This window comes from Lemur catta, chromosome 9, assembly GCF_020740605.2.
Source record: "Lemur catta isolate mLemCat1 chromosome 9, mLemCat1.pri, whole genome shotgun sequence".
NCBI classification, from domain to species: Eukaryota; Metazoa; Chordata; class Mammalia; order Primates; family Lemuridae; genus Lemur; species Lemur catta.
Genome location: NC_059136.1, coordinates 70,055,618 through 70,083,292, shown reverse-complemented (window position 1 = coordinate 70,083,292; position 27,675 = coordinate 70,055,618). Strand labels below are relative to the sequence as shown.

Genomic DNA, 27,675 nt, shown 5'->3' with positions numbered 1-27,675 from the left:
TCCCTCTGCCCCGTACCCGGAGGGACCATGGCGAGGCTCAGCTGGGGCTACGCCGAACACAACGGTGAGCGCCTTTGCCTGATCCGAGGGGGCTTCGCGCAGGGGGCGGCCGAGGGGGCTGGCCCGATGCCCGGGCGCCCGCGGACCGGGCGCTGCTCATCTCTCACTCGCCAGCAACTTTGGGCTCTTCTTTGCTTTCAACTGAGAAGCACTTCTCAGAGCCGAATGCAGGAAGCGGAGGGCGGCTTTGCCAGTGTAGACACGGAAAGCCTCTTTTGTGGGGTGTTAGTAGTGGAGGGCAGTGTTGGTGTATGTGAGCTGTGTCAGGATGCCCCGGACCCCCGAATCTTCTTACCTAGTCCGTTCACCTTCATCTGAAGAGCAGAGGACTTTCCCCCGTAACAACCACTTAGCAATTAAAGGCTTAGAGATTAGAAGTCTGATGACATACTTTAATGAAATAAGGACGAGTTCGCTTTTAGTCATTTAAGCTCATTATTCGCTTGGGAAAAAGAAATCATGGAAAAATCTTTGAAAATATGTTTAAGAAATCTTAACTTGCATTGTGACACTGAAGATTAAGTTGCCTTCTTGGCAAACCAAGAATGCTGCAAATTTCTTAATAGCTGTTACTGTAAAATATTCCCACAGCAATTTGCAGTGGGTTGACTGTTACTGTTGACTTTAGTAAGCCTAAGCGATTCTTGCTGGGAAGTGAAGTTATATTTTGGGCTACTTCACTGTTTTCTTCCTCTCTTTCCACACTTATCCGTGCAGAGACTGAAGATTAGCAAAGGATTATTGAAATTATAAAACATTGATAAAAATTTATTGATAGGAGAGACAATAATAAGATGTATACTTTTCTTCTTGTATATCCTAAGTTATCAAAAGTAAAGCATTTTTCTTGTGTTTACATTAAACTGAATTGTTTCTAGTAATGATTATTTGAAATAATTGCAAAGTGACACCAAGAAAGCCTATAGTGAATGACTGCCCAAATTAGGGGTGTGTTAGCTCAATTTAGCATTCCACAATGTATACATATTTCAAAATATCAATCATGCTGCACACCATTAATACATACAATTTTTATTTGCCAATTTTAAAAAGTAAATAAATGATAACAGAAAAATTAAGGCTGTGAATAATAATGCATTCCTTTGATTGTTTGCACGTACATTATTGAACAGTACTGTATAGACAAATTTTATGGAAAGTTTACTTTCACAAACAGAAAAATTCCATTTCTAATTGTAGCCTGTTTAAAGTTATGATTAACATGCTAGCTTAAACATGGTAGGGAGTGAAATTTAGCACTTTAATAATCATAAGCACAATATAGCCAGATTTTTTTTGGATAGAGTTCATAATTATAATCTTACTTTTTTCCAGTTTATGTTTAGGGACAAAACACAAAACAAATTTCATTTCCCTTTCTGCTGAAATCATTTTTATTATTTTTTTAAATCTTTTTTGTATGAGGAATGGTATAACTGATATTATTGTTATTTAATAGTCACTGGGTGGCAACAGTGCCCTCATGGTACTTAAGAAGAAGGGTATGTCAATCAATGGGTACTGATTATTCTTTAATAGGTTAGAATTTATTGGCCCCAATAAAGCTCATCTTCAGAAATTTTAAAAATCCATTTTAGAAAAGCCATTTATAAGGAGTGATCTTTGCATTTTTGTTAGGAATTGTAGGACTATTTATTCCCTTCTTTTAGATGAAATCACTCTCTGAGGACCACACCTTTCAGTAGATTAACTGGCAAAATCCTACTGGAAATGTGTTGTATCTTGACTAGGCAAGTTTTGTTGCCTGTTTTCTGTTTAGACATTGGCAAAACCAGCCCCTGGGGAGATAAAAGGAAGTGAATTGGGAATGGCAGCACTGATGAAATGGATCATCAAGTGGTGAAGCTCTGAAAGGGGTACCGCTTTCACAAACAACTTACAACATCTTCCACCAACCTTTGATCGTCATATTGGTTTAGTTTAGGGAATGTGATGTTACTGAAAACTGTATATCCCTGAGGATATTTAAAAGTTCCTGAATCAAGTTTGGAGCCATCATATGTTTCTACTTAAGAATGATGTTTAAAGTTGGACATTTTAGAAAATTTTAAAAGGGTGCCTTTTTAAAAGGCAGGGAAATGAACTGACTGTAATGCTTAATAGATAATACTGGGTATTTGATGCAAAGTATTGATATTTTTATTTTATTTTGGTTTGATTTTTCTTTTGAAAATAGTTCTGGTTATAAGGAACCGGAAATAGGAGAACAAAGGAATTAGGAGGAGAAAGAAGCTCTTTCCTGATTGGAAAAATGTCAACAACATGTTGTAGCACATGCATTGCATATTTGAAATCTAATTCTCAGTAGGTTAGCCTATACTTGGTGGCAGTAAAATAGAAGGCAGACACATACCTAACGTGTCTGATTTGCGACCTTGATGCAGTTTTGACTTTTTGAATAGAGGATCAGGATGATTGTTGTCCCTTTTGTTGGAATTCAAATGTAACATTGGCAATAACCACAGAAGGACCTTGTGAAATGTAGAAAAGGAGAAATAAATTGCAACCTAACTTCACTGCAGATAATCAACAATATTATATTTCTGGACATGGTGCAGCCATTTTGTTCAGATTATCCTATGTGAAAATTTATGTGTTTTTTTTTTTGGTATGCCAGTTGGACATCATGGTAATTGAGTTGAGGCCTGCGTAACACTAGAACATACCAGTGAGTGATAGAAGAAAGAAGAAAGAACTAGGGACAGCATCTTTAAGAAGGACACCCTTTCTTTGATATACAGCTTTCTTGGCTCCTTTGACTCTCCCAACCCCACAAACTTGACCTCTGGAGCAACCACAGCTCTTTCTTGGAGCTGAGATTGAATCTCATTGTTTTCAATGATGAATTGTGCTATTGTTTTCATTTTGATAGAAGGGTACCTTTGGAAAGTGCTTTATAAAATTTACATGCTCCTTTGTCTACAAGTGTTACTGTAATTCTGAAAATGACTTATGCAAACGAGGAGTTTCCCACATCTATAATAAAAACAACTAGTCTTATAAAAAATTAGATGCCAAGGTTCTGAACATGAGAATCTCATTTTATTAATTTTTGTTTTTTCTTTGGTCTAAGTCTCAAGCACAGTACATTATGCTTGATGAATATTTGTTGAATGAAAGAACTTACTTAGTCCTTTTCTTTTGGTCCTATGTATTTAATTAAGGTCCTGTTCATTGGAATAAATTTTTTCCTATTGCTGATGGTGATCAGCAATCTCCAATTGAGATTAAAACCAAAGAGGCGAAATATGACTCTTCCCTCCGACCCCTTAGCATCAAGTATGACCCAAGCTCAGCTAAAATCATCAGCAACAGCGGCCATTCATTCAACGTGGACTTTGATGACACAGAGGACAAGTCAGGTTGGCTTTTCTTTTGTTTTTTTGAGGGGCAGGGGGTGAGGGGTTTGGATGATTAGGCTGCACTTTCTTATCTTTCATATTTTGTATTTGCTAGACTGGGAATTTGCCAAATTGAAGTATATTTTTTTCTTCGTGTGAATTGAGATATCCTTTGTATATTTGGACCTTCCGATAATGTTACCTTAAAAAAATACAAAAGGGTATTTAGAAAAGGGTATGTTGCCTGATAATTTAAAATTGATCTTAGCTTGTTATTATAACTTCACTTAGTATTTATAATTATGAAAATATTGAAATTTAGTAGTATTTTATAAATAATTCATGACTTGTTTCTGTAAAGTTTTAGTCATAATTATTTTAGCATTTCTTTGCAAACCTATAGTGTCATTTGTACATGGTTTAATAGAAAAACGTTAGTTTTAAAAAAATATCTTATTCTCTTATTATATTTTATTTTTATTTATAAAAAAATTTTTTGAAACAAGGCCTCACTCTATTTCCTGGGCTAGAGTACAGTGGCGTTCTCATAGCTCATTACAATCTCAAACTCCTGGACTCAAACAATCCTCCTGCCATAGCCTCTTGAGTAGCTGGGACTACAAGCATATACCACCACACCTGGATAATCTTTCTAATTTTGATAGAGATGAGAGCTCACTATGTTGCCCAGGCTGGTCTCGAACTCCTGGCCTCAAGTGATCCTCCCACCTTGGCCTCCCAGAGTGCTGGGATTACAGGCATGAGCCACCACTGTAGGGTCATTTTCTTATTTTAATCATAAAAGTAATATGCACATATAATAAATAATATAATAAATAATACAGAAACATATGATAAAAATTAATATTTCTTTTCCCCCACAGCCTCTCCTGAAGCAACCAATGTTATATTTTTCCATAACATTTCAATGCTTAAGTCATGCATACATACATACATTTGTATTATGCTTATTTTGCGTTTTCTTTTTAAAAATAAATTTGAAGTAATGCTATACTACTTAGAAAATTTTCCCCATTTAAAAATATTTCATAGACATCTTTCCAGGTTAAAATATGTAGATCTAATGCTCTTATTTAAGAAACTGAATTGTATCAGCTATGCTTGTATCATAATTTATGTGTCATTCTCCTAACAATGGACATTTAAAGGAGGAAAAGAAGTTTAATATATATATATATATATATATTTTTTTTTTTGAGACAGAGTCTCAGTCTGTTGCTTGGGCTAGCGTGCCGTGGTGTCAGCCTAGCTCACAGCAACCTCAAACTCCTGGGCTCAAGGGATCCTCCTTCCTCAGCCTCCCAATATGCTGGGACTACAGGCATGCGCCACCATGCCCGGCTAATTTTTTCTATATATTTTTTAGTTGTCTAGCTAATTTTCTTTCTATTTTTAGTAGAGATGGGGTCTCGCTCTTGCTCAGGCTGGTCTTGAACTCCTGAGCTCAAACAATCCACCAGCCTTGGCCTCCCAGAGTGCTAGGATTACAGGCATGAGCTACTGCGCCTGGCCGGTTTAATTTTTTTTTAAAGAACGAATATTAAAACACCTCTTTACTGTATATTTCTTATTAGTACTTTTTCTAGAATTTGTAATAAAAGTTTTGTTTGATTAGTTCATGGGGTAATGTCTTTCATACTGTGAATAAAGGATCCATCAAATAAAACTTTATTTGTTAATTTATTAGCTAAATGAAGAAGAAAAGAACATTTTCTTAAACATTTAATTCTTCAAGCATACCTACTGTCTGAGCATAGATACTGCCCAAGGTATCATGTTCACAAGCAAGATGAGAGAAAAGATTAGATTCATAACTTTTTTAAGGCTTCTGAAAAATTATTTTTATTTTTAGTTTAATATTTGGATGATGTTGTATTTGCTCTATTAATGAAAACTTATAGTTAAATTTAGAAAGTCCTTAATTAGAAGAAAGTTTTCACTTATTCATTAAGCTCAGATTGATTTTAGTAGTAATGTCTTGTATTTCTGTAAACCTTTATTGTTAGCAAAAATTATAAGCCCACACAAATTTCTTCCTTATATTTGTCAAATTCATAAAAGTGATACATTTTCATCAAAGCATTGTAAAAATGAATAAAGAAATATTAACCCATGGTATTTTCAACCTTTTTGGGGGTTAAAGGAGGAGAGACCTGACTTTTTATATATATTCAATTGTATTTCCTTCAGGCTCTCAATTTTGTGAATCCATGATAATAAGTGTGATGAATATAATTAATATATTGTAAAAGTAGTCCAAGGCTTCTTAATGCAAAGTTTATAGCACCCATAATCGTAGTTTGACACTGTTTAAAATATCTCAAACATAAAAAAGGTGAGGCTACCCATTCCTCGTTTTAGAATAAGAAATTATTAGATTGTACTTCATCGAAAACTTTATGTCTTTTCTTTATAAATGTAGGTAGCTTTAGTGGTAAAAAAAAAATTCCTACTCTAATTTGCTCCATAACAATACAGGTCTCTCTCTTTCTTCCTCTTTTTCTCTTTTCCTCTCATTTTCCCTCTAACTTGGGTTAATCATGAAACCAGTTTGTGTCAGATTTGATACTTTGTGATTAGTAGTGTGTGCTCTTTCCCTTAAACAGAGATCTTGTTCTTATCTAGATCACAGTGAAATTACCAGTATTAATTGAAAATGTCCATGAAGTACTTTGTACTCCTTTGAGACAGAAGCTATATAGATATGGGTCATGATCTTATTCTTTTTTTTTTTTCAAGATAAACCAAAAGAGATTGTCTTATGTCGATTTTGGGGATTAAATCAATGAAAAAGTAGAAATCACTATAGTTAAACAAAATAAGTTGTTGCTTTTTTTTTTTTGGTAAACTGTAAAAAACACAAAGACACTTTCTATAGCAAAACCCTTTTTAATTTCAATAAAAGTTTCCATGAAAAGTAGCCATTCTTGACCAAAATTAACTGTCAATCCCACCAGTCAATAAACCACAGGCATGAGATCTTCCTCAGGGTCCTTGCAGGGCTTGTTTGGCTGGGCACATCCGTATCCTATAGTTAATCTTCCAGGAACCACCCTTCAGAATTTTAATAGTCCTTTAAAAAGGAAGCAGGTGGATGTGAAATTCTTTAGGAAGAATTCCAATTGGCTGTTGTATACAGGGGAAATTGTAATCTCATGAGTAAAGACTAGGCTGTTCTCACCCCAGCTACTGGTCTTTCTTGACTCAGACAGTATCTTACCTCTTTGGGAACCTCACCTGACTGGTCCTGCCACCTTTGCTGAGGTGTCCAGGGCCTGCTGGACTTGTCCTATCACAGAACTTTCCATGCTGTGTTGTAATTGCTTCTCTTGTTTTTCCACTGAGCTAAAGACTCCCCAGGGGGCAATAGCTATGTCTTACTTGTCTACCTAGCATGGCGCCTGGCACACAGTAGGAACTCAATGAATGTAAGTTACCCCCCAAAAAGTTTTTTTTTTTGTATGGTGGAAGGATGTGGAAAATACTATGATATGGCATGAGGGTACTTTAGCATACATAGATTAAGTCCCAATCACAGTCTCATTATCTAGTTCTAGGTAACTGCCTGAAGTCATCCAAATTCACAAGATCTTAAGTTCTATATTTAAAAAAACCAAACAACAAACAGAAAAAGATACAGGGTGTGGACGTATCTTATGTGTGTAATCCCCCCAGGAGCCAAGATATCCAGGAAAATGAATTGGTAATCTACAACAATGGGATAATTATATATTTAAAAACTTTATTATAATTATCTGTTTCCTTCACTAGACTAGGTTTATTGAGGATAAGAATAGCCTTGCTCATGATTGCATCCTCAGCATTGAATAGGTGCTGGCCCCTAGTAAGCGCTTAATAACTGTTGAATGAATGAATGATCAGAAAGCAGCTTGATGTGGATATAATCTGAGCAAAAGAAGTCAAATGTAAGGAAGGCTCTCCTGGCTCCATAAAGAATACAAGGCCCCAGTGACTGAGAGCGTCCATGTCCTTTGATCTCTCTGTTTCTCATGATGTAATCCTGGCAGATTTGTAGCCCTTCTTTCCCTGGATTCCATGCTAATCAATCACATATGTGCTTTTCATTTAGCTTTACGTCAAAGAGACAGCTTACCATACAGTGATTAAGCTATGGCTTTCATCGGGTTCACCAGTTCTAAGAATATACCCTTTAGTGATTCCCAGGTAACTTCAGTAGCAACCTTACAAACTAACATGTGCGGACGAGTACTTTTACAGGTGAGGTCTTTTATTTTATGTTAGTAATATTAATTGATCCAGGCACTGTCCTACGCACTGGAAATAGAGGTGATCAAGACAATTTCTGCTTTAAAGAAATTTATATACTAGTGGGATAGACAGTAAGTATATGAGCAGACAAATGTGGTGATTTGTAATATTTTTTTTTTCTGATCTTGTTGCCAGCTTGTTCTTATCATTCAAGGCAGCTGACTTCAGTGTAGTTTAGGAAAATGAGCAAGGTTAGCAAATTACCATTTAGAAAGTCAAATGCAGTAGAGAAGCATACATGTCAAGTTTCACAATGTTGTTGGTCATTGCAGCACATAGTCAATAGCAAAGATTCTTTTACTAAGATATTATATTTTTCCTTAACTTTTATGGGATGTAACCCTGGTTTCTTAATCTCTGGAGACCTCCTGTATGAATGTGTATTATTTGGAATAGATTTTAAAAGAATAAATTCTAAATGAAAGAGTAAATAGACTATACGAGGGTTGTCCGGAAAGTATTCAGCCATGTAATGTGAAAAATAGAAACATTTATTGAAGAAGATACAAGAAACATTGTACATAGGACAATGACACCTCAATCTTCTTCAAAGTAGGCACCTTGGGACCTCACACAGTTCTCCCAGCGTCTCTTAACCCAACCTGTACACGTTCAACATTCTCAGGTGTTCTGCTTGTTGCAGGCCTTCCAGAATATGGATCACTTTCATCAGATTTTTGACCATCTTTAAAATGTTTAGGCCACACTTTTATTTGCACTGCACTAATTGCATCGTCCCTGAAAGCCTTCAAAGCCTTCTGAATCTTCTGAATAGTTTCCGTGGAAGAATGTTCAAGCTTAATGTAAAATTTGATGCACATTCATTGATCTACTTGCTCAGTCATTTTGAATGTGACGGCCACACAGTACACACGCTCACTCAATGGCATCTAGCACCCCGCTGACTAATACAGTGAAGTCGTTTATTGTTCACGCATGTGCATTTCAGTCCACTGTCCTTGGCGGCCAGGTTACATTGGTGTCCCGCAAATCGTTCTCATTATATTAACAATGGTTGGATACTTTCCAGACAGCCCTCATATATGTCAAGTGTGATTTTGGAGAAATGATAACTCGTTTTTTAACATTAAATGAAGACAATAATATTTATTTATTTATCTAAGTTGAAAAGTAAGATGAATGATTTGACACTTGAGGACACTAAATTCATTCTCATTAAAAATAATTTTTATTGCCATTATTCATTTTATACCATAGTTTAGGTGTCTTATTATAGACTGTCTCGAAGTCATTAACAAATAAACCTTGATATTTTGACTTACTTTTTCCCACCTTGTATTTCTTTGGAAGAAGACTGCTCCAAGAAGATGGTCTTCTCCACAATTAGGCATTTGCTGATCATGATCCCAGGTTGGATATTTTAGTTGAAAGATTCAAATGTGAAGTCCAAATATGTAAAGCATAAGGCAATCCTAGTTGCTTGACTAAGCACAGCTGTGATAATCTGGCTTTAAACCCTGGACTCAGAGCAGACTTTCCAGAGATCAACCATGATTCTTGGATGTTTCCCTAACAATGTGTGTTTTTTTGTATCACTTTCTTTCTCCAGAGCCAGCTTGCTTGCATAGTTTCCCAAAGTCAATTCCACATTGATTACTCAAGCTCTCTAATCTGCTTTTTATCTGTGAAGGAATGACTTTATGGTTCAGCTCAGTTTTCATTATGCAACAGCAAGGGGAAGAAAACACAATAGAGCTATTGATTTCTTTTCATTTAGAATGCCATTTCATTTATAACCTATACAGATTGTGTAATGTATACGGGCTGTGGTGTCACTTATGGAAATGTGCCTTCTAAATTAATTTATCTGTGAATCACCTTGAAAGTATTTGTAAAAAGACAAATCAAATATTTTATCATTCATTTATCAAATATTTATTGTGCATCTTCTCTGCTAAGTGATGGCAATAGCGGGGACCCAAACAGTCTTTGCCCTCGTGAACATTGTCCAGTGGGACAAAAAAACAGTAAAAATTAATCAGTTTTTAACAGGGCAACAGAAGACCAAACCCTAGAGTTTGATCTACGTGGCTCTCTCTTCTCTTTTATTTTTTAGAGTGCTTTGGAAATAGCTATCTTTACTTATTATAATGAAATCTGGATCCAAATAAATCTGAAGGAAGCCCCAACCATTCAACCTTCCAAACAATATCTATTATGTAAGCTCACAATTTTTTCCTAGGCAGTTTTAAGAATTTTTGAAGTTAAGGATCATCCAATTCAATCTCCTAATTAAAAATAGACAGATAAACACAAATACGGACAAGGAAGCTGAAGCCCAGAGAGGCTTAAGTGAGTTTTGAAAGCTCACATAATTTAGCAGCTACACTGGGTCTGTACCCAGGTCTGCTGATTCCAATCGCTGCAGCAACTTGTAATCACCAATGTTCAGCTTCATCTGAGTCAAACTGAGTAAGGAAGAAGTGAGTTCAGCCAGCTCTACTGGTCAATGCACATGGCAGTCTGGACCATTCCCTCTCCTACGGCATAGCTCAAGGAGAGGTTTGCCTTAGGCAAACGTATTATCTTTTCTGCCTTTTTCCCCCTCTTGCTTTGTATAGATGACTGCATGTGATAATTTTTAACATCTTATATAAGGCAGGTCATTCTTGACAAATTTTGCAACAGTGTTTATAGGGCATCTCTGAAGAGGAAGGTAATTTAAATTAAACTATTGTTAAAGCTGCACCTCGCCAATCTAACACTTAATTCTACTGGGTGTTAATGGCAGTTTAGTAATGCTTATGGTGTATCCAGCATCCAGCACTTCCTTCTCCTCCCATATCCTTTAAACATGGTCAGTAAAGAGATGGTTTAGGGATTATGTTTTCTATTAAGAAACTTTTCTAGATACTTAAGATATTATTGTATTGGAATTGTTTTGGAGATCATATTTATTGAGGGAAAGTACTAAAATGTGCTTTGCCAAATTGACAAAGATATGATGGGTTTTTTAAAAGGTTAATTTTGTCCTGTATTTCATGTTTCCCCAAGAATATAGAATTTAAGTACAAAAGATGTGCTCACTTGGCCAATTTTTGTAGTAATAATAACAATGATAGGATAATATTTAACAGTAATAGGTAACATGTCCATGATGCTAATTGTGTGTCAGGCAGTGAAAGTGCTTTGTGTTTAATTTTTCTTCTATTTTCGTGACAGTATTAGGATTAGGTCCCATTACTGTGTTCAGTTTTTAGACATGGGAGTTAGTTTGTCCAGGATCACACAGTTAATAACAGAGAATGTGAGGGCAGGGTGTGGTGGCTCATGCCTGTAATCCTAACACTATGGGAGGCTGAGGTGGGAGGATCACTCAAGGCCAGGAGTTTGAGACCAGCCTGAGCCACATAGTGAGACCATGTCTCTACAAAAAATACAAAAGTTAGCCAGGTGTGGTAGCATGTGCCTGTAGTCCCAGCTACTTGGGAGGCTGAGGCAGGAGGAGTGCTTGAGCCCAGGAGTTTGAGGTTGCAGTGAGCTATGATAATGCCACTAAACTCTAGCCGGGGTAACAGAGTGAAACTGTTTCAAAAAAAAAAAAAAAAAAGAAAGAAAGCCAGAGCAGTGCCCTAACCATAATGCTGCACTGGTCTATCAAGGTCAAACCGGACCTTTCTGCATATCACATCCTTATTCAGAGAGGCTGGCTTATCCTCAGGGTAGTTCCTTGCCTTTCTGAATTTCTAATTTCTTCTACTTTTTAAACACTATGTCTGCTGTGATTTCCCAGGTGTTCCATAAAAATCTGTATTTTGGACTCTCTGACCTTTTAAAATGTTTTGTTTTCACTTCACACACATCTAAAAGTTGTATTCTTTTCAGCAAACCGAATGACACATTTGTAAAGAATTCTTTGGAGGACACGGAAGCAGAGTAATTCAGGGAGATGTTGCAGGTTGCGGCAGCATCTGTAAATATTTTTTTCTTGCTAACAATTTAAAATCTGTCGGTGTTTAGTTCTGCGTGGGGGCCCTCTCACTGGAAGCTACAGGTTACGACAATTCCACCTTCACTGGGGGTGCGCCGATGACCATGGCTCCGAGCACGTGGTGGACGGAGTGAGATACGCCGCAGAGGTAAGCCACCACGTCTTTGAGTCGGGGTTTGCCTGTGTGATGAGACTTAAGGGGTGTAGGGGACAACTTTCTTGATCCAAAATAGATCCCAAGCCAATTAGGTATCTCAGCGTCTGAAATTGCTTTATTCATTAAATACGAGAATTTATAAATACGAGAGCTTCAAATGTTGCCCTTCTAAGCATTAAGTTAACCCTGGGAATTTAGGATTATCTGTTCGCATTTTAGAAATGAGTAAATTGGAGACTGGAGAGTATAACTAATTGATCCAGCTAGGAAACACTGAGATAGGTTTAAACCCAGCTCTGTCTGATACCAAATTGCAAATTCTTTCTACCTATCTGTTGTATCTCCCGAAAGGCCAGTGAGAAGGGAGAGAAAGAAACATTTGTTTTTTAAGTTCAACTGTGTTCATATTTGGGCCAGATACAAACATATACTAATATGTAAATCCCACATTTAAATAGGTGGTAGAAAATGGCAAAATTCCACTTAGCAAAAAAATATAAAGACACAAACTCTCCTAAACTCTACATTACCTCTGCATTTTCAGGTATAAAATAGAATCTCTGCTAATTATTGAGGTCATTGGTAAAACATAACACAAGAAAGCATTTATTGACTTGTTTTTTTTTTTTCCGACTCGGAAGTTAGTCCTTTTTCTTTATAATTATATTCATTAATAATACTCTGCTTTTTCTAATCCTCTGCTTAAAGAGCAAAGTGTAATATGCTTCAAGTTTTAATATGATGAAATATTACTAACACCCAACTTGACCATGAGATGAAAGTGAATTATTGGATGACTAAACCAAAACTATTCAAGTGAAAATAATTTGGCTTGTGAGTCAGCTAGGCAAGACAGAGCAATGTTATCAGGCAAGTACAGTTTTTCTTCACGTTCTGGTTACTGAGCTGTGGAGTTTGGATGTACCTGTATAGCCCTGCTGTTCAAAGACATCCAGCAAACAACTTTTTTGCAATTTCGCTCTTCCATTAACATGTGTATCTGCCCTTGAGGCTATTACCCAAAATGTCTGTTTTGCCAAGTAAATCACTTTTGTTTGAAGCCAGGTGCCTTAGGGTATGACAACTGCTCTGTCCTCAGGGTAGAGGAATAGAATGTACATATACACTGTTCTCTGGTGATGGACAAAGATGCCAAGAATGGAGAAAGTGGGACTCCTGAATCTGTGGAATGTCTCAGTTTCGATCATCTACAGAATAGTTTTCCTGTTTGCTTTCTAAAGTTTTATGTTCTAAATTTAACATATTGTTCTAAATCTTGAAATCTCCCTGGGGGTTAATTGTTGGCTGCTTTGGATCACTGGACTTTAATTTTCCTTTGCAGCTTAGGGAAATTGATTACATTGCTTTCTGGTTACGGCTTGTACTTTCATACACTTGAAAGTATGATCTACTCTCAGAGAGGTTTACTGCCAGTTGGCAAGTAGTTTTTTGAAAAGGGCTCTCATATCCTGAGGCTCAGAGTCCTGTCCTGAAGATTAAGGGCTGTCTTTGTAGATAAAGCTTTGTGGACAAAGGTTTGACTGCAATTTCATACTGTTCTTTAGTATGCATCTAAGGCTATTTGTTATTTTATTGGTTCATATATTCGTTCACTCTGTAAGAATTCATTGAGAGCAACCACATCCCCAATCTTTGCACAGCGAACTCATGCTTACCTGAAGGGAGTGCTGGAAAGAAGTAGTGATGCCACAGGTCCCGTAACATGCAGCCTAAACCAAACTTGGGGTCAGAGGCTTTTAACTGAAAATCTGAAGGCTGAAGGGGAGGGAGCCAGGCCAAGGGGAGAGACAGCAGTGGTTTTGCATGGAATCATGGGTGAGGACTTGGGGTGGAAAAGAGCCTCATACCTTTGAAGAACAGAATGGCCTGTGTGATCAGAGCATGGAGAATAAAGAGGAGAGTTGTCAGAGGCAGAGTCGGAGAGGCTGAGTAGGGCTGGATCTTACTTAGGTGATGTGGTAAGGATTGTGAACTTGATTCTAAATGCAATGGGAAGCCATCGAATGGGTTTGAACTGGGAAGTGGTCATATTTGCATTTCAAAAATATCATTCAAGCTCCAGTTTGAGAATATTGGATTGAAACAGGAGTGGCTAAAGAGAGCTTTTGAGGAGGCTTTTGGGGAAGTTCCAGGGGCTAGATGATGGTGCAGGTGTAGACGGCTGGCTGGAAGTGGCAGCTCCGGTGGGGTTTGTTGATTGGTTGGATTTGAGGGCGAGGGAGGGCAGGAGTCTGTGTTTCTGGTGTTGAGATAGGAAATGCTGATAGAGAAAGAGAAAGTCTGAGTCAAATCTCAGGGTTGCTGGGGTGGGAGAGGCGGACAATAAACAAATAAATGGTACGTGGTGAGTTCTTTGATGAGAATAATACCATGTGATCTGGTTGAGGGACTTGGGTGGTGAGGAAAGGCCTCTTTGAGATGTTAGTGGAACTGAGACTGAATGATAAGAAGAAAACACTATAAGAAAATCTAGAGAGAGCTTTCCAGGAAGTGGGAACGGCAAGTCCAAATGCCCTAAGGTAGGAATGAGGTTGGCACGTTCAAGAAGAGGAAGACACTGGCCTATAGGATTGGAATTAATGAGAAAGGAAAAGTCATGGGCTGTGTCCCAGAGGGGCAGGCAGAGGCCACACCACACCGAGTTGCGGGGCAGGGTGGGCAGTTGGGAATTTATCGTTAATGTAGTGGGAAGAAAACAATAGAAGGTTTTGAGCAGGGGAATGAAACGCTCTGCTCTATATTTTATAAAATGTAACTGGCTACTGTGTGGACAGGAGGCTGTTGTTGGGCAAATGTCGAAGCAGGGAGATAAGTTAGAAGGTTACAGAAGTCATTGAAGTGAGCAATGATGGTAATTTTGACTATGGGGGTGGTGGAAATGAGGAGAGATGGATAGATCCGTGATATGTTTGGGAGGAAAAGTCAGTGGGACTTGTGGATAAATAGGACATTGTAATTGAAGGAAGGAAAAAGAAGAATCTAGAAACACTCTTAAGGCTTTGGCTTAAGCAACTTGGAGCCTGGTTGTATGAATACCATTAACTGAGATGTGCAAGCCCAGGAAGGAGCAGGTGGAAGAGGGGAATTAACTTTGTGTTTTGGACGTGTTAAGTTTGAGATGCCTCGTAGGCATTCTAGGCTCATGTTCAAGTAGGTTGTTGGATACAAACCTGGAGTTTAAAGAAGAGGTCAGGGCTGGAGATGGTGGCATTTGGGAGTCACTCGCATTTGGTTTCAGGTTCAAAAGAATCCCTTTGTGCTCACCTCTAGAAACGATTCCAGATTCCAAGGGGTTAATTAATTTTCCATCCACTTTTGTAGTAAGTTTATGAGTATCATCAAGTTATTTCCTTATAAAATTAAAAAAAAAGAAGGAAAGAAACAAAAGGAAGAAAAAACTATTTAAAACTGCAACATATAAAAATTTAATTTGGGGACTAATATGATGATTTGTGACATTACAGAAAGAGACTAAAGTGATTAATTATCCCCAAAGCATCTAAAAAAACTGGGTAATCATCCACTCTGTGTTTGGACCTTTATCTGATTACAGTTTATACAGAATATATAATAAGCATTTTAAATATGTAGTTAATCATGAACCTGTGATTTCAACACTCATGGTAGATTTTTGGCATACTACTTGGCAGTATATTTTACATGCCACTAATATGCAGATTAAAACTCAAAAGTTGCATAAAATTATTATTTAGAAGTTATTTTCCACTAGAGAAGAATTTTATAATTTCTGTTTTTTCAGTGGCTACAACTTCTTGTCATTCAGCTTCAAATCACTGCTGTTGTCATTATTAGTCAGGAAATGTGTTTGCTATTTTGTTGTTTTTAAGTTTTCATTCAAATATTAATATAAACGCTAATAAAAGAGATATCAGTTCCTCTGTGAAGGTATTGCTGCCAGTGAAGCAAGGTATATTAAAAAAACAAAAAGATTTTCTTGTTCTAGTTTCCCATCATATTTTATATAGTCATTGTATTTTTTAACTAACAGAAGATGGTTACATATAGGATATATATATGTATATATATATAATATATGTGTGTGTAGTTATATATTTTCATCTCTCTTTAGTTACACACTCATTTTCTAACCGGTTGTGGTTGTGACCCTAAAGAAGTCACTTCACGTCTTTCTATCTCTTTGGTGTCATCTTTTACTAAGTGAGCTGATGCAGTGGCACAGAGCCACGTAAAACAACTTTAACATCCTTATCAGCCCTTCCCTGACAGTGTAGCGTCATCTATTGCATGTGAGCCAGATGAATTATGTTTTCAGGTTTCTTTCCTCCCCCAACTATCTCACGTCACCTTGGAACTTGGCACACGGGAATCTGCTTTTATCTTTTCTGTCTGGATCTCACCAATCTTCCATGATTATTTGTGGATGGCACACTGTTTTATAGTTTTATAGTTGACTGTTTATGGAAATTCTTATCTATCCAGAAATCCCCTCATATTAGCTGCCTGGTAGAGTTATATTTAAGGGATGGCATAAAAACCTGTATCTGAATATACTAAATCCTCTCTGTAACAGTTGGCTAAAAGGGTGATTTGGGTGTGAAGACCCACATCAGTGTTCCATTCCTGATGTGCCAAGAGGATTCATGAGAAGAAGATCTTATCTGAAGTCAGTCCCTCATATCAGGCCTTGGACAGCATGGCCTGGCCTTCACTGTTTATGATCATAGCTAAATCTTTTGGGTGTGTCACTGTGCCCTTTGGCTTCTATCTCGGTTTGTCCTTCCCTTAACCAGGACTGAAGACTCTCCAAAAGTGATTTTCTGCTTCATTGTTACCTTACAATCTTTCCCATTTGTTCATATGTTTGGGATCCTGCATTGTTTACAATGGTAGAATATTTAGGACACCTTTGGGTTTTGCATAAGGCTACTTGAGTGTGGATAGAGTTGCAAAGTAGGTAAGTAGGTAAAGTCTGTTTTCCAGAGTTCCAGGTCCCTCCAACTCCTTCCCTTCTCACTTCTTTCCTTTCATCCCTCCTCAGTAACACCAAGTGCCCCCTAATGTTTTCCTCAGACAACTTTGGTTTCTAGGCCCCAAAGCCTCTTTTTCCCTTAAAACTTGCTCTTAGAAAAGGATCTGAACATAATCATCGAAGGTAGTCACTGTATAAAAAATGATAAGCAAGTGAGGTAATGGCTATGTTAACTAGCCTGATTAAATCATTCCACATTGTGTACATATATCAAAGCATTACATTGCGCCCCATAAATGTATTCAATTATGATATGGCAATTAAAATTAATCTTTAATAAAAAAGTGTGATTACTGCTTAAAATAGTTACTCATGAGGACAGTTTGTATTTTCAAGCCATAAAAAGTCTTCGACTGTAGTGGTAACCATCTAACTGGGCAGTGCCAGGAACAGCCACACTGTCCTTGGCAGTGGGATTGTCCCCGAGAACCCGTCGTGCAGGAGGTTGACTTCTCCACCCACCTGCGAGCCCAAGCCCTTTCCGTGGACTCTGCTGCCAGCTGCAATCGGATGTCAGGCTGCTCCATTGCAATCCCATCTGTGGAAGACACGGAGGAGCCCCAAGTTACTTGGGGGCAGTGGTGGGAGTTTGTTGGGGCCAGCAGGGCTGGGAAGGATGCTCAGGGCATTCTAAATAGTCTTTACTATAGTGTATCACAGGCTAGGTTAGTGATCTTAATCCTTCAGTGCTTGAACTTTTGTTTTTGGACAAAAGTAAATAGGAAGATTCTGTCCAGGGTTCTTGTGAAGAATACATTATACATATCCTTATGGGTGAACGGTACCAGGACATCTGCATAAATGTTTTATTTGCATTTATGTTTTTCAGGATGTTTAAAAAACATTTGAACCATGTTGTTATCTCCCTTTCAGCTCCATGTTGTCCATTGGAATTCAGGCAAATACCCCAGCTTTGTCGAGGCAGCTCATGAGCGAGACGGACTAGCTGTCTTGGGAGTATTTTTACAGGTGAGAGTCCATTGATTTCATAATCAGCCAGGTTGGGTAGAGAGTTTCAGTAGTGGAGAAGACATTCGACCATGTTTAAATAATAAACTAATTGTAGGTTTACGATTCCTTTTGAAATATATATTTATCTAGGAGCATTGCTAATGATTCTTCTCATTGTCCATTGGTCAACAAAGAGAATAGCAGCAGAAATAACAGTTAAGTTCCTGAGAAGAAAAAATTTATTCTGGGCTGTTCCTGGTTACACACTATTTAGAGATGTAGGACCGAATAAAGTTCAAGTTCCTGATTCTTGAAGCACTTGTCTGACCACAGTGGCAATGTGCTGACCAATTTTTAACACATTAGCTGCCATGAGAATTGTATCTAACTCACTCTAGTTTTGATCCCAGGTCTGCATGAAGCATATATAAAATCTTACTTGTCGATGATGTTCTTAAATGAATGTTGTATTAAATGAATAGATGTCAATATATTTCATTTTTCTATTTATGTTTACCTTTAAATTATACTTCAAGTTTTTATTCTGTTTTCATAATAAAACACTGGCCCCAAGGAAAAGTTTCTGATTTTTTTTGTGTGGCAGTCGATGTGTTAAAAAAATTTTGTTGTATTCTCCTTTGTCTAATATTTGCATGTGGTCAGACAAGTATTGTTATCATACCTGGGGACGGGTTGGGCCTCTCAACTCCCACTGCCACCACATTCTTGTAGGGTGTGACTATTGCCACACCACGTACTCTGCGTGTGAGGTGGTAACTCGTGGGGCTGAGGTTAGGGGAGCATGCGGGGGGAGCCATGGATGGCAGCAGTTCTTTGCCTTTGGCCGCCAAGTCTGGATGGTGACAGCAGGTTCCAGGTGTGACAAGAGACTACACCTTAATCCTGAAGGGTTTAAAACCTTCAGGTAGATTCAGATCACCCCTGATGGCACCTCAAATCATTTTAGGCAGCAAATAGGAGATGTTTTCATCTAATATTTTGTTGCCCTCATAGTTTGGATCTAGAGTCTGAATGCCCCATCTGGCTTAATTGTGCAGATATTTCATTAGAGTTTCCTAATCAAAGTTTCTCTCAAGTCAACCTATATCTTAAAGCTGAAAAAATGTGAAGCTGTTACTACTAGTTTTAGAACCAACCTGAAAGTTCAGTACAGAAACCCTGTAATACTATCTTGTTGTTCAGATTCTTCTGCTGTGATAAGGCCCGCAGGTAAAAGAGAAACTTTGTTACAGAACAATCACTGTATGTTCAGAGCTGGCTTAGGTTTTTTTAAAAAAATAACTTAAAAATAGTGGCTGAAATGGAGTGATTTGGACTTGATGTGTTGAAGTCACCATTTCTTTTAAAATGTCATGTTTTTAGATTGGTGAACATAATTCCCAACTGCAAAAGATTACTGACATTTTGGATTCCATTAAAGAAAAGGTAAAATGAATTACTATTTGCTAATGATTAACATATTTCCTTGTTCTCTCCTGAATTCTCTTATCTTTCTTTTTTGAGACTTAGACCTTAGACATAGCATACGCTGCCTGTTTTGAAGGAAGTTTGCAACATACTTGACAAAAAAGCAGAAGTAACCTACTACCACTTATCTTTTGAAAATTATGAAAGGGTCTTAAATTATCTAAAATAATCACTAATAAATCTATTTATACCTAATTAATTTCTGGTATTGTATTATAGAATAAGCCCTTAATCATAACATGTTTTAAAGACCACTTATATTAAAACAAATCTATTGCTTTTTAAATAATTCTATATGATGTGCTGCTTTGTCTAAAATTTTTAAGATGAAGACAGATGCTTTTTTTAGATACTAAAGGAAGATACTAAATAATTCCATATTATTTTATTGGATGTATATGTTTTGAGGCTGTATAAAGCTATCCCCATTGTAATTTTCAGGAATTCTCTTTGTTCCCCCAGGGTAAACAAACTCGATTCACAAATTTTGACCCATTATCTCTGCTTCCACCATCCTGGGACTACTGGACATATCCTGGTTCTCTTACGGTTCCACCTCTTCTCGAGAGTGTCACATGGATTATTTTAAAACAACCTATAAACATCAGCTCTCAACAGGTACATAACCTCTCCTCTTCCAAGTTGATCCTGATTCACTCAGAGTAAACTGGGCTGAATCTTTCTTTCTTTCTCTTTTTTTTAAAGCTCTGCTCTTCATTTCTGCCACATTATGAAGCCTGTGTTTTCCCTTAATTAGATGGGTGGCTGGACTAGATGAGATTTATGTCCCCTTCTTTGACTTTCTGTGATTAGATTATTTCTTTCCCACTTCTTAGAAATATATTATGCAGAGTGACACTGATGAAAGTGAAGCATCATTTAAGGGCTATAATTGTTTGCTTTTGTTTTCTTTTGTTTGGTCTGGGATATAAACAGGCTGGGATACAAACAAGAAAATCAAGAGAGAGCCTGCTCCTAGAAGGTGACATTCTCCTGTCTAACCTCAGTCCCTGCACCTGCTTCTCCCACAGATTTCAAAGTGAACCTTGAGAACAGTGATAAGTGCAGTGCCCTAAGAAACCTGTGCCTGCTAAGTTGAAGAAGAGGTCACATTGTGTACTTAAAAATTTGTTGAAAGAGTAGATCTCATGTTAAGTGTTCTTACTACAATTAAAGAAGAAGAAGAAGGAGACAGGGAGGAAGGAAGGAGGAGGAGGAGAGGGAGAAGGAGGAGGAGGAGAAGGAGGAAGAGGAGGAGAAGTTGTTGATCCTGTAGTTTTGTTGACAACACTTGTGCGGGTGCCTGAGAGGTTTTTAAGCATTTGCTGAGAGGCTGTGGGGTGGCCACCTATGCTTTTCTTGTGGAGACATTTACTCACTCATTTTTCTATTAAGTGCTTATTGAGCTCCCATGGTGGGCCAAGAGTCTGCAGACTCAGGATATCCTGTCTTTAACACCCAGAAACTCTGCCTGGAGCTCTGGACCATTTGGCTGACTAATCTGACAGGTGGATTCTGTGTGTTCCAGGATGTTGTGCCTCTTAGTAGATTTTGTTTTGTTGTGTTTTTGTTTTTGTTGTCTTTTTTGAATTAGGTGCTGCAGTACGTTAGCATGAACATAGTCTAGTAATTTTTGCAGTTTATAAAGTACCCCTATTCTGGGCTTGCCCACCTCTCTAGCTGTCCCACCCCCCCACCCCCACCCCACCTGCATCAGACTAGATCTGGCTCACCTTTACCAAGATCATTCATTTCAAGTAACATATCCTCCAGGGTGTTGAACATATCCAACTTTCTGTTGGGTGTTTCTCCTCATTGACCTTGTCTTTAGGATTAAAAACAAATAATATCCTGATGTATATTTTATGAAAACATTTTATAAAAGTCCCAGATAGAAATCCAGAGCTGGACTGACATGAAAACTTCTGTGAACTTTTCCATCATCTTATCATGATAAAAATGACCTGCCACTGATTCAGTAGCCTGATTAATAGAGTTTATTTTTCTTCTCTTCACATGCTAAGCTGTTTACTCTTTGTTAAATTTAAGTGGTTAATATTAAGAATTAGTAAATTATAACATCAAGATAGTAAATAATAAGGGGATCATGTTTTCCCTCATATTTCAAGGATATCTTTATTCCTTCAAGGCACTTGGAAAATAACTTTTTATTTTGTTTTGTTATTTTTTTTTCAATCTACTGGTGATTTGGAAGAGAATATATCAAAATATATACTTTAGTTCCTTAAAAATAATAAAGTTAATTTTATTAAAAATAACTTCGTGGAATTTAGAAATTATAACTGTGTAGCTGTGGATTTACCACTTTATTTTATTTGAGGCTCAATGAATTAATATTTTTAATGTATTTTTTATGCCATACAGTATATAAAAGAATAGCTGGGTTTTAGAGCTATAGTGTGATTGTTAATTCACATTGAAGTATTCACTTAAATCTACTGTAGCAGGAATAATTTCAGTCATTTTAATTTTTAGCAAAATTGAGGAAGTTATTTGGGTAATAATTCAAGTTATTATAATTTGATATTATGGTGGTTTTAAATGTGAAGCAAAAGATATTTTAAAAATCTGATCCCAGTCTAACCATGAGAAAAGCATCAGACAGAGAGCTCAGTTGAGGGACATTCTACAAAATACCTGATCAATACTGTCAAGGTCATCAAAACTAGAGGGTCGTCAAAAACAAGGTAAGTCTGAGAAACTGTCACAATCAAAAAATGCCTTAGGCAATATGACTACCTACTGTAATATTGTTTCCTGGGTAGTATCCTGGAACAGAAAAAGACATTAGGTAAAAACAAGGAAATCTGAATGGAAGGACTTTAGTTAATGATGAAATATTAATATTGGTTTGTTAATCATGGAAAAGGTACCATATTAATAGAAGATGTTACTAATAATGGAAACTGAGTGTGGGGTATATGGGAAGTATTTGTAGTGTTTTGCAATAATTTTGTAAATCTAAAATTATTCTACAGTAAAAAGTTTAAAAAATCCAAAACATGAGCAGATTGATAAAATTATTCAGTTGCTTAGCTCTTTCATGTAAAGTAAAATGAAAATGTCTTTTGTATATACCACTGATTTAAAGAGTTACTTTCCAAAAGATAATTTTTTTTTTTTTTTTTTTTTTTTGAGACAGAGTCTCACTTTGTTGCCCGGGCTAGAGTGAGTGCCGTGGCGTCAGCCTAGCTCACAGCAACCTCAGACTCCTGGGCTCAAGTGATCCTCCTGCCCCAGCCTACCCAGTAGCGAGGACTACAGGCATGAGCCACCATGCCCGGCTAATTCTTTCTGTATATATTTTTAGTTATCCATATAATTTCTCTCTATTTTTAGTAGAGACAGGGTCTCGCTCCTGGTCAGGCTGGTCTTGAACTCCTGAGCTCAAACGATCCACCCGCCTCGGCCTCTCAGAGTGCTAGGATTACAGGCGTGAGCCACCGCGCCTGGCCCAAAAGATAATTTTTAATCTAAATTTTGGCAGCTCTTTTAGTCACTTAGAAACAATGTTTTTATTCACTTTCCAATTCCAGCATATAATGTCACTAGCTGTGAAGAATAAATCCTCTTTTTAGTGAGTAGGAGCCAAATTTTTTTTCTAGGGTTTTCTATTGCTATTTCTTGCTAAGTCACTGTTTGACCTAGGGGGCACATAAGATGTTTTCATTTTCTTTTTCTTGATTCAGATCCATTTTTCTTTCTTAGAGTCACTCACTGAGGACTAAGTTCTTGATTTAAGTGCCATGCCATTGAGCAGGTAGATAAACTGCTTTCCAATATATATATATATATTTTGTTATTGTTGTTTGAGACAGGGTCTCACTCTGTCATCAAGGCTAGAGTGCAGTGGCATCATCATAGCTCACTGCAACCTCAAACTCCTGGGCTCAAATGATCTTCCTGCCTCAGCCTCCCAGGTAGCTGGGACTACAGGCGTGCACCACCACACCTGACTAATTTTTCTATTTTTTGTAGAGATGGGGCTTGCTATGCTGCCCAGGCTGTCTTAAGTGATCCTCCCATTTCCACCTCCCAAAGTGCTGGGATTACCAGTACAAGCCACCATGCCCAGCCTTTGCTTTCTGATACTTTTGATAACAAATATGTCATTTTCTTTGGAAGGCTGACTTTTCTTGCCAAATCTCTTTGGGCTATCCTAAATCATCTAAGTTGACTTACTCAGCTGCTCAAATTCAATGTGCAAAATACTTGGCTTTGATTCTATTCTCCTTTTAAAAAAATCCTCTTTTTTGTTTATGTTAGTTGCATACAGTAAAACTCACAAATTTTAAATGCTCAATTGCTGATTTTGGTAATGGAAGTTAAGAAGAGGACAGACTATTTTTCATTGATGAAATGGGGAAAGACTTCATGGGAAACAACCATTGGGATGGTTAAAAGATTAAAAGGTAGCAACTGGTTGGGGTAGCAAAGGAAAGGAAGGAATTTCAAGAAGGAACAGCATAAATAAGGGCAAGAAAGGGAAATGCAGAAAATATGTGGGCAACTTTGTATCTGTGGTTCTCAAACTTTAGTGTGTCCAAGAACCACCTGGGGAAGCCTATAAAAATGTAGATATTTGGGTCTTATTAAAAATTCTGATTCAGAGGTCTGCAGCAGGGTCCAGGAATCTGAATTTTTAAGAATTAACCCAAAGTGTTTTCATTCAGATGCTCTGGGACTACCCTTCACAAAACTGGCTTCGAGTAAGACAATCGTGTGGATTGATAGATCAATCTAGGAAGATTAGTTGGAATAGGGTAGTTGAGAGGATTGGAAGCCACGCTAACGAGTTTGTTTTGGGTGCATATTAACTTGTTAGAAATGTTATATATTTTAGAGATATATTTTGAAATGTTTACACTGAAACGATATGATGCTTCAAATTTACTTCAAAATCTAGTTTGGGTAGGATGGGAAGTGGAGAGAGAGCTTGGGTGGGAGTACGAATGAAAAACTGGCTGTGTGTTGATGATTGCTAAAGCTAGGTGATGGATTCATGGTGGTTTATTACGCAGCTCTTTCTACCTTTATGTATGTTTGAATGTTTCAATAATAAAAAGTAAAAAAAAAAGAGATTAGGAGGAAATGGGAAAAAACAAGTTAGAGATGCAGTATAGTTCAGTGGTTAGTGCATGGTTTATTGGCCGGATAGCTTATTTATTGAAACTTCCTAGCTATCCCTCAAGTTCCCCATCTGTAAAATGGGATAATTGTATATTATTGATAGGGTTATTTCGGGGATTAAACCAGGTGATGTAATATAAAGCACTCAGCACAGTCCCTTGCCCTGCATGTTCTATAAGAGTAGAGCTTATTTTTATTATTACCCAACTTTGGCAGACAGTGGAGTGCGATTAAAGATGTTTGAACATGAGGGTGACATAAAGCTGTTTACAGAGCTGTTGGAAAAGAGTATTTCAGCTGACTGAGGTGACTACACCAGGAAATTAAAATTTTAGTATTAGAGCCAAGGAAACCAGCAAAACGGGTCACACCTACCTCAGCCTCAAAGCTGAACCTATAGATGCTGAGTTAGCCTTAGTGACAGAGGGGCAGGTTTTCTGCCGGGACAAAGCTTGGAACTGCATGACAGGGTAAGACTGGTGGGGGCCAGCCAGGGATGTGCATTTCAAGGCCAGTGCCATGGTAGAGGAGACCAGATCCAAGAGAAATCTGTGTGGGTACGGGCAGCTGTGGGGTCTACTTAGCTGGGCCAAATGATTGGAAGACTCAGAGTATAAAATAAAGGGACTTGATGAGACATCTGGACAGGTTTAGGGACTCTCGCCCAAATGAGCAGGCTGGGCGAAGAAAGATCTAAAGTCACATGCAGCTCTAGACTGGTGAGGCCAAAGTGCTGCAGAGGCAGGGAGCCACGATCAGTTTCCAGAGGTGTGGAAAGAAAGTAAAGCGCAAGTCTTGAGAGGAATCAGTGGTATCCCTGGGGAGGCAAGTTGCGCTAGTTGAGACCTGTGAACCAGCACTCTGATTCAGGACTCGGGATTCCTGCACAGCCACCTGGAATGGCTGCTCCAGACAGACCTGGATTGTCATGAGCTGCAGAAGGCACGGGGTCTTCCCGATGGTCCCAGAGGTTAGTTTTATTAGCTTCTTCACCAGAGATTCTCTTAAGTCTCATCTGGTTTGAGCTATAATGATCTGGTCTAATGAAACATAAGTAATGGTAAGTTGTAAACACTTGTCTCCTCCTTCCCATATCTGTATTCTTATTTTAAAAGACATCTCAAAATATCACTTGTGGAAATACATGGTTGGTTGTATATGATGGACAGTCCTGTCTCCATAAAGCTGGTATAAACTGTTGCCTGTTTATTATAAAGGACCTCTCTCTTCTCTGCCTCCCATTCTCGTTAGTACTGTACAAGAAATATTTTAGGCCTCAGGTAAATGATGATGATGGAAACCCAAAGGGTATGTCTTAGTCTGAATTTGCTTGACTCTAAGATTAGATGATTAAAAAAGTTTAGAGAGTGGAGGTTCTCATTCCTAATAATAATTTGTCCTCATGAAAACAAAACAAAAACATCAAAAACTTGTATTAATTGACAATATATTTTTTGGTGAATATTTTTGAGAAGATAGAATTATTCAGGTACTTTTTCAATCTTCATTTTACTACTGTAGACCTGTCGTAAATCTTAACAAATAATATTAAGCCACCAAGGAACTGTTAAAAATTTACAAAACTTACCTATAAGAGAAAACTTTTCAGCAATTATTATTATTTTTTTTTTTGAGACAGAGTCTCACTCTATTGCCCAGGCTAGAGTGCCATGGCATCAGCCTAGCTCACAGCAACCTCACACTCCTGGGCTTAAGCAATCCTTCTGCCTCAGCCTCCCAAGTAGCTGGGACTACAGGCATGTGCTACCATACCTGGCTAATTTTTTCTATATATTTTTAGTTGTCCAGCTAGTTTCTTTCTATTTTTAGTAGAGACGGGGTCTTGCTCTTGCTCAGGCTGGTCTTGAACTCCTGAGCTCAAATGACCCACCGGCCTCGGCCTCCCAGAGTGCTAAGATTACAGGTGGGAGCCACCATGCCCCAGCCTTTTCAGCAATTAAATAGTGACGTAGATTGATATTTATTGACATGTAAAAATACCCAGAATATATACTAAGTGAAAAATATCAGGTTACAAGGCAGCATGTATAGTTGAGCCCATTTGTGTAATAAAACATGTCAGGTGTAGGGGCGGGTGTGTGTGTGTGTTTATAGATTGAAAAACAATCCTTGATTTCTAGATATGTACTCTTTAAACTACATTTTCAATGTTTCCTCTTATTACTTTGATCTGCAAATAAAGACTCTTATATACTTAATTTTTGAACCCGTAGGTATTTGTACAGTGATGAGAATTTAGCAAATAGTTGCTTTATTATGTGTGACCCTTAACAGAACATTTTCATTTCAATATTTTTAGGTCCTAGTTATAGACATAAAACTATGTTTCTGAATTATTTTATGCAGGGTAATTTGTTAACATTGGTGTGACTTTCTATGTTGAAACTAACTGTCCTCTTCCCTTTGACAGCTGGCCAAATTCCGCAGTCTCTTGTGTACAGCGGAAGGGGAGGCGGCGGCTTTTTTGTTGAGCAATCACCGACCACCACAGCCCCTGAAGGACCGCAAAGTGAGAGCCTCTTTCCGTTAAAAGTTGTCACCAGCGGACCACCCCCAACATGACTGTGGAGAGCCAACGAAACAAAACAAAAGACAAAAATCCCTGCTCATAGTTTGCTTCCTAGAATTTGAACTTACGGGTACCGTTTTACTATCAGCTTCAGTGCCACAAAGAAAACCAGATCTCTTTAATTAAACTAACATCACTCCTCTGTCTCAGATTCGTATTCATGGATATTCAAGCAGTGAACGTTTTTGACATTTATCAAAACCCATGAAATATGTATGTCTACTTCAGCCTGCGTGAAAACTTGGTCAACGTTGTAAACCTCACAATGTATCAGAATTTATACCTTGCCAGAGATACTGAATTAGTTACAGCTCTCAATGGTGTTAGGTGAAAAACCTAAATTTGCTTCCCAAATGATAGGATTGTGATACTTTTTATGAAACAAGTGATTCTGCTTAATGTTTTGTTATTATTTCAGTTCATAAAAAGGAGATAGTATTTCCTTTTAAAGTGAATTTTTATGATGATTATGTTACTGATCCTCATTGGACGATAGTTTTAATAAAATGAACAATATGAGCGTTAGAGAGAAGGGAATATAGCTACTTAATGTGTCTACTCCACAGATCAAAAATAACCCATACAGTTTTGGTGAGGAATTCCTCAGGATGCCAGTGGCTA

The 27,675-nt window shown here is 37.7% G+C and overlaps 1 protein-coding gene across 1 annotated transcript; it reads left to right on the top strand.

Moving 5' to 3' along the window:
- Window positions 1–27,410, top strand: CA13 (carbonic anhydrase 13). The gene is made up of 7 exons (XM_045560443.1): window positions 1–64; window positions 3,246–3,443; window positions 11,715–11,833; window positions 17,748–17,843; window positions 19,209–19,271; window positions 19,776–19,931; window positions 26,896–27,410. The coding sequence occupies exons 1-7, from the start codon at window positions 28–30 to the stop codon at window positions 27,013–27,015; spliced, it is 789 nt and encodes a 262-aa protein (XP_045416399.1). The 5' UTR covers window positions 1–27; the 3' UTR covers window positions 27,016–27,410.
- The last annotated feature ends 265 nt before the right edge of the window (window positions 27,411–27,675 follow it).